This window comes from Rhododendron vialii, chromosome 12a, assembly GCF_030253575.1.
Source record: "Rhododendron vialii isolate Sample 1 chromosome 12a, ASM3025357v1".
NCBI lineage: Eukaryota > Viridiplantae > Streptophyta > Magnoliopsida > Ericales > Ericaceae > Rhododendron > Rhododendron vialii.
The window spans coordinates 19,183,414-19,191,419 of NC_080568.1; the positions used below are offsets into that span (position 1 = coordinate 19,183,414).

General features: G+C 36.6%; 1 protein-coding gene across 2 annotated transcripts; it reads left to right on the forward strand.

The window, feature by feature from the left end:
* The first annotated feature begins 409 nt into the window (after window positions 1-409).
* On the forward strand, window positions 410-6,222 carry LOC131309957 (adenylate kinase 4-like). 2 transcript variants are annotated; one of them, XM_058336683.1, is made up of 6 exons: window positions 410-659; window positions 1,789-1,938; window positions 2,056-2,171; window positions 2,323-2,490; window positions 4,638-4,727; window positions 5,819-6,222. In XM_058336683.1, the coding sequence occupies exons 1-6, from the start codon at window positions 548-550 to the stop codon at window positions 5,915-5,917; spliced, it is 735 nt and encodes a 244-aa protein (XP_058192666.1). In that variant the 5' UTR covers window positions 410-547; the 3' UTR covers window positions 5,918-6,222. The 2 variants fall into 2 exon arrangements, with proteins under 2 accessions (XP_058192666.1, XP_058192667.1); XM_058336684.1 differs by lacking the exons at window positions 4,638-4,727; window positions 5,819-6,222 and adding an exon at window positions 3,812-4,588 and having other exon boundaries at window positions 429-659.
* Window positions 6,223-8,006: the final 1,784 nt, after the last annotated feature.

Below are 8,006 nucleotides of genomic sequence, written 5' to 3' on the forward strand. Positions count from 1 at the left end.
AAGGGAGAACTATAATACTTTAAAATTTTCAAAATATAAAAAAGAAATAACAAAATAATAAGACTCCGTTTCAGAACATTTTTTTAAAAAATAATTACTTATTTCACATTTTCAAACTCAAAAATAATATAAATGAAAAATAATTTTTCAATTTTTTTGCACTGTATTAAAGATCTCAATGAGATCTATCAAACAACAACAACATTCATAGTGATAGAAAAATTATTTGCGTAAGCACATAATTTTTGACTTTGAAATTCTTAAAAAATAAGTACTTATTTATCGCTCCGAAACGGGCCTAAGTATAAGATAAATACGAAAAAGCCAATCCAATATCTCCTGACCATTCACCATAGGCTACCTCCAGTACACCACACCAACTATAATGAACCAATTAAAGTACCAGAAAAAATACATAGATACAAAAAAAAACACTAGTATCTCTATAGGTAGGTACACCTAACCCTGAATCCTTAACCATAACCAGAGGGAGAAAGAGATCAAAGAAGAATGAGATTTTGAGAGAGAATCTTACTCGAATAAGGAAATGGCGAGCTCAGCAGTAGCTTTGGAAGATGTACACTCGCTGGACATCATGACCGAACTCCTCCGACGCATGAAGTGCTCCTCCAAGCCTGATAAGCGCCTCATTCTCGTTGGTCTCTCTCTCTCTCTCTCTCTCTCTCTCTCTCTCTCTCTCTCTCTCTCTCTCTGTATATATAGACATACATTTATATATGAACGGTCAAACATTTGATATATGTGATTTTCAGCTGATGGGTTGCTTACTAAATCTGCAAATGGTCTCGGAATCTGTTAGTCCTAAGCTTGCCTTTTGTGAGTATGATAAAAGGGTTTGCTTTTTTTCGTTTACTTCAAGTGGATTGATCATAATCTTCCAGCCAAACCTGCAGAAGAATTTAAAATTACAACCCCTTGTCCCAATTGGATGCATTATCTAGTATAAGCCAAACATAGGCACAGACAGTGGGGGGCCGGTGCCCCTCCACCCAAATTTGGGAAAGTATATTTTAACTAGCATTGGTACAATTTATGGAGGATATCTTCATTTCCTTGTTTAACCTTTGATTGATGGAACTCTTACTGGAATACTTTTGTTTTTAACCTTTACTGTATGCGGTTGTTACTCTACGAGCTTCTGTTTTAAAAGTATTGAATGGGCAGTTAAATTGTGCCAACTTGGTTTTCGGAGGGAAGAGAGAACTATATCTAGCCAGCCGCGATTTGTTATGATGTTAGTGCGTAACAATGTGCTTGGACTCTTGGTCTTTCTTCATGTAAAAAACTTACGAAGTTAAGCATGAAAGTGCCAATGAATGACACTGGCATTGTGCAGTCAGTTGTCCGTGTAGGTCTCGAGGGAAAAACAAGCTTAGCTAATTTTAATTCCTTTATCCCCTCTGTAATTTTCTCTATTTCCTTTTTGAGGAGGGTGGTGACTCGCGATGTGCATCCTAAAGCGGTAATGGGTGAATGGCAGGTCCACCTGGATCGGGAAAGGGACACAGTCACCCATCATTAAGGATGAGTATTGCTTGTGCCACTTGGCCACGTCTTTCTTCATGCAAAAAACTTATGAAGTTAAGCATGAAAGTGCCAATGAATGACACCGGCGTTGTGCAGTCAGTTGTCCATGTAGGTCTCAAGGGAAAAACAAGCTTAGCTAATATTAATTCCTTTATTGCCTCTGTAATTTTCTCTATTTCCTTTTTGAGGAGGGTGGTGACTCACGATGTGCATCCTAATGCGGTAATGGGTGAATGGCAGGTCCACCTGGATCGGGAAAAGGGACACAGTCACCCATCATTAAGGATGAGTATTGTTTGTGCCACTTGGCCACTGGTGATATGCTGAGAGCTGCTGTTGCTTCTAAAACTCCACTTGGCATTAAGGCTAAGGAAGCCATGGAAAAGGCAAGTGCATTTTGAGGCTTCCCTAGTTGAATCATATTGGTTGTACCTTTGTTCTACTCTATCTTGGAGTGTCTTGTTTGTCACTGATCAAGTGTGTTGATATGTGGGCTTCTATAGGGAGAACTTGTTTCTGATGATTTGGTGGTTGGGATAATTGATGAAGCAATGAAGAAACCATCATGCCAAAAAGGTTTCATTCTTGATGGATTTCCAAGGACCGTTGTTCAGGCAGAGAAGGTTAAATTATTAAGTCAATGACGCCTTTTAACTCTCTCTCTCTCTCTCTCTCTCTCTCTCTCTCTCTCTCTCTCTCTCTCTCTCTCTCTCTCTCTCTCCAATCTTTTGTCTTGACTTCTAATCATGCCCCCTTTTTCATTATATTGTGCAGCTTGATGAAATGCTTCTGAAGCAAGGAGCAAAAATTGATAAGGTGCTTAACTTTGCAGTTGATGATGCCATCTTGGAGGAGAGGATTACAGGTCGTTGGATTCATCCTTCTAGCGGTCGGAGCTACCACACAAAATTTGCACCTCCCAAAGTCCCTGGTGTTGATGATGTAAGATGCCTTCAAATGGTTTTTTAAATACCTTTAATTTTTTCCAGTCATGAATTGATGAGTTATATTGGAATGGAAATATGTATATGTAAAATGTTACTATACATACACTTGATCTAAAGCAATCAAACATTCCCTGTACCAAAAACTAAGATGTGAAAGTTTATATTTACCTTCTGTTGTTGCATGAAGGAGTGAATCCCTAAATTCCATAAAGCTTAAGCACTGGTAATCAACAAATAAACTTTGAGATTTATTAAGAATGATGGGAGGAACTAATGCTGGCAAACCCTATCATTTCACTTTCTGAAAGAGCATTCTCCAAGCCTCCCACTAAATTAATCTTGTCCGAAATTAGATGCAACCTCATTTATATGATTTTCCCACTGAGAAGAGCTGTTAAATTAAGGGAACTAAAAAATGACAAAAGAAGCAAATCTGTAAGTATTGGCAGTTTATGATGTGCACTGTATGGTGGACCCTTGGGACCTGATTGGCTACCTTTGTAAACCATTGTGATTTGAAAGTAACCGTCACTTATAAATGCTCTTTGGTGCGTACAATATGCATTCGTATAAACCACGTCTAAGAGCTTTGATATCAGGACTTTCTTCTGCACCCAGGATAAGTATATTGCATGTACTACTAAGGGTTTTGATGGTTTTTGTGTTTCATCACCTAGGCATGTTAGTGTATTATTGCCAAAGGTTAGGCTTGTCCTCAACATTCCCCTTCCCAGACACCCATTAGTCGGTACCAAGTTCCAACTGGGCATTATTTCTGTTTCTGTCACCTAGGTATATTAATAACTTGCAGAACACTTGACGCCAAAGAAACACAGAAACTTCAAAAGGAGGAGATGTATCCTTGTCCGACACGTGCCCTTCTCTGGCACATGTCCGACACCGACACTTCTTTGACACTTGTCCAAGATTCTTTTTTTCATTTCTGTAGTTAGAAAGAAAAATTGTAATTCGGACATGTGAACAACCCTCTTTTTGTTTTGTGTCCAACATTTCTTAGACACTTTTTTTTTTTGATCAGCAACATTTCTTAGACACTTGCTAACATGTGATTATCAAAAATTGGGATTTGGTAATCAGTATATTAAATGATGACAAATATTATTTTCAAGGCTAATCTTATTTAAACATCAGTTAAATTTTGTAAAGAAATGCAAAGTATATGGTAATGAATCAGTAAGGAGGGGGATAAAATGTTTGTTGTAATTATGTACGCTTACAACTTTAGTTGTGAGATAAGATATGGTAATAATTAATTAATAAAACTATTAGAGTTTATTACTCTTTGTTCTTCTTAGAATCTTATCATCTTACAATTTGCAAATTATATGCAATGGGCATACAAGAAGGAGAAACTATATGAAGGTAACAATACCATGAGTACCATTTCCTAGCCTTGACCATACGGTAATTTTCAAGGACTTCTTGAGTCCATCTAGATTCTACATTGGTTGATGTATTCCATGATTATGTAATTGGACGCAAACTTATTGTCATATATATTCATAACTATTCAGTTGACAGTTGAATACAGATAACTTAATGTATCCTCAACCTGTCCATGTCCTACTTTTTACACAAATAATGAATCCGTGTGTGCATGTCGTTGTGTATCTGTGCTTCTCAGAGAGTTTACGCAATATCTGCATATTATTGTTAGCTAGAATAAGTTACACACTGGTTAGGTATGGAATGGGTGACTACTTAATATAATGTTGGGATCTCTCCACCTTATTGCTTGAGCTTTTGAATCGGATACAAAGTTTCTATATAGTATCAGAGCGAAGCTCATTGCATCTCACATTTTAAAAGTAAACCATCAAGACAGACAGACCCAACAAAAAGGTTGCATGATGATAGACTAAAAAAGAGACTATATTTAACAGACATCAAAAGCGGTTGCACGTGAGGGGGAGTATTACATAAATTAAGTCCCACAATTGTTGGAAATGGAATGAGTGATCACTTAATATAATGTTTTGACCTCTCCACCTAATAGTTTAAGTGTTTGGGTTGGATTCAATGTTTCTACAATTATATGCATTCAAGAAAGTGTTTTAGCAGAAAATTGTAGGAACATGTTTTTCCTTATTCAATCAAGGTATCTCTTCTTGTTGACTGAAGGTAACTGGAGAGCCCTTGATTCAGCGAAAAGATGATACTGCAGATGTTCTGAAGTCAAGGCTGGAGGCATTTCACAGGCAAACTGAACCGGTAAGCGACTTTGTTGCCCAAAGTTTCAATATTTGTTGTTGAGTCATGAGTGTTGATTGTCAATGTTGTGCTTTCTTATCGGTCACAGGGAGGCAATAGCTTTCAAAGAGGGTTGGGTTGTGAGGTTCCTATTATGCTTCTGACATCAAGAGCTCTCAAAGTTCTACTTTCCCCGCTTTTCTTGTCATTCAATCCATCCTTGTTTTTTCCCACAATGTGTCTGCTATAGTTGAATATTTCACATTGCTCCAAGACTCCCGACTATCTTCTTGCACCAGCACATCTTGTTTTCCTTCAAGATCAAACTGTTCAATTTTGGTTTATCTTTTCTTTTGTCAAAGAATGACCCTAGAAATTAGAAAGTGACTATCCATCAATCTTTTGTTTACTCATGCAATGGTTTTTGGCTTGATAACTAGAAATTTGATCTATGAAATTGTGCCTTTTAGAAAGTTTTTCCTTTTTCATTAATCATGTCAAAAACTGTATTTACTACATTGTAATGTGGCAGTGCAAATCATGTCATTGGGATTTTTGCAAACGTAAGGTGATAATAATGTTTTGTGCCTGCAATTTCAGGCGTTTAGCTTTTCAGATGAATGACTTGTGCTTTGGACATCACTTCCAGCACATGTCCTAGACCTGTTTTAAATGGAGACTTGTGCACTGTGTTTGGCTTTGGCATACATTCTGAGAGATATTCTCATGCACACTGGCAATTGTATTCCTTATGTTCCATTGAAGATAACCTTCTTTTATGGGGAAGTAAACTGAGTTTGCAGGATTGTGATATTATGGACGCTATATTTTTTTGCTTACATCTAATAAGAGTCTTGGAAGCCAAACTTTGAAATTGACCTGCGTGGACAGAGCATACATGGCTTTTATTTGGAAGTGACTCTGTGTCTATAATTTATCTGCATAATTACGGTTTAGTGATGCATCTTAACCATGGTTCTTGTATGCATGAATATCCAAATTTCATGAAATGTCAAGCTTACAGATGAAGTTAATTTCTTGTGCTACTTCGTTTATATGTTCTAGTGAAGTGTTCTTGTTCTATCTATGTTTTATATACTTTTGAATTGCAGGTTATTGACTATTACACCAAGAAGGGTGCTGTTGCACAACTGCATGCAGAGAAAGCCCCAAAAGAGGTCACTGTGGAGGTTCAGAAGGTTCTATCCTGATACATGAGAGGCGCGATAGGCTTCTCTTTCACTACGTTTTTCTTTTTGTCTTTTTTGGACAAACACCAATGTGGTATTTGCACCAATGTGGAAATCCGATACATTGTCGGTTTTCCGCCATTTGCATATTTGAAACCGGGCTCCAACATTGGAGTTCCTGAGGCACAATTCATAGCTGTTGTAGAATAGAATAAATCTGACCCTGATGTTAGGGAATTTTCGTTGGCATTTTTTAAGGGGGCCTGGCACTAAGTTATATCGCTGAAACAAATTTTATCTGGTGACAAGATGATTTTTTGTCGAAATGATTTTTCTGGATGTTATTTTTAGTATATATTTTTCTCATAGCCCTTCGATATGATGTTCGGCTATTGCTTATGATGGATGAGATTCTTTGCAATAGGATGTATCCAATTGCAGTTCACAATCTTTTGTACTGGTTCATGAATCAAGATTCGTTAAATATTTGTGTGCAAATCAATTTCTTTTGTGCTTCCCTATACACTATTTTCCAGCCGCAGGTGATGATAATGAGAAGGAGCTCAGGGCATCATCACCCATGCTTTGTATATCCATTCAGTTTTATAACATCTGTGAGTGATGTAAGCCTTTCACAGGCCATACAAACACCCACCAACCACTTCCACATATGTATAGAAATATGCATGGGCAGATATAACACGCGGGCACTCGCGTATACTATTTCGTCACGTTATACGTATGCAGAGAGAGGGAGTGAGATATGTGTAGCATCTGGGATGGTGGTTGCCCAAAACGTGAAGAACCGTGGCAATGTTGCAGCTGCTGTTATTCATGTCTCATTTCCATATTCATTGTCGAATGCTACAGACTCATATGTTTGTGCAAACAGATCCGGACACAGATGAATCCGGAACTGTCCGATGTGTCTGAGCCCTATGTTACTGTGTGAGACCCACATGGATCCGTCGGGCTATATTTGTGTTTGGATATGTGCACTGACGCCTTTGTCGTAGCGCTGCTGGTTCATTTTAGCTGGAGAAAAATAATGCAAACTGTGCATTTGGTTTTGGTGACATCAGTTGATAATGTTATTTAATGGTAATGCTCTTTTTGCATCTTTCGTTTCTCTCATTGGCTTGTCCTTCTCGATTGCAGGTTTGCAATTCAATAAGAATCAAAGAGATAAACTTGATGCTGATACGCTCAGTTGGCATCAGTGACTCAACCTCGTGACTATCAAATTGCTGATGTCTCAAATAACAATTTTCTTTTTTTTATTCCAAATGGATAAATAATGGTTATAAAGGCAAGCACCATGGATAAATATAATGGTTATAAAGCCAAGCACCATGCTCTTTATGGCATGCTAATATGCTATATCTAGTTGAAGTTCTTATTTTGCTTTTTAAATGAAAAAGGACAAGAATCGTAAAATTGCAGAATCTTTTTTCACTAATTTTCATCTGGAATTTGATTTTTAGTAGGTTTTCTTTTATATCTCTATAAAAACAATGAAATATGGACAAGATATACTTTGCGATAAAACCGGGAAACGAGGTGATAGTCTTCCCAAGTAAATATTATTTAGAGATAATTTGGCCTAATTTTTGTTTTTCAGTTTTATCTCAATTTTATTTTACTTTTTAATTCATCTCGACAGGTGAATTTAGGAATTCTAAATTATGATAAAGCATTAAGAAAAGTTTACAAATTACAAAAATAATTCAGGATGGACAAAGTTTTCAGATTATTTTGTTTTCTACAGTACAAATTTTCAAGTACGGTTTTACTTTTTCACTTTCTCACTATCCTTGTCAGGATGAATTGAAAAGGTCAAATAATTTCCTTAGAAACTTAAAAAAATCATTGGCTATTTATATAAATGGTGGATTTATTAGTCTACATATGCCTTATTATCTTACCTACAATTGTAAGAAAGAAAATAAATAAATAAAAGGTTGCTATAATTACATCTTGTATCTTGGCCGACTAACTTTTTGGTGTCTTTTTAGTACCATCTTTTCACTGTTTTCTCTAAATTTATATTAGATTCGTATGAAACTCTTACAATATGTTACTCAGCTCGACGAGAGAGATCAAAAAAGTG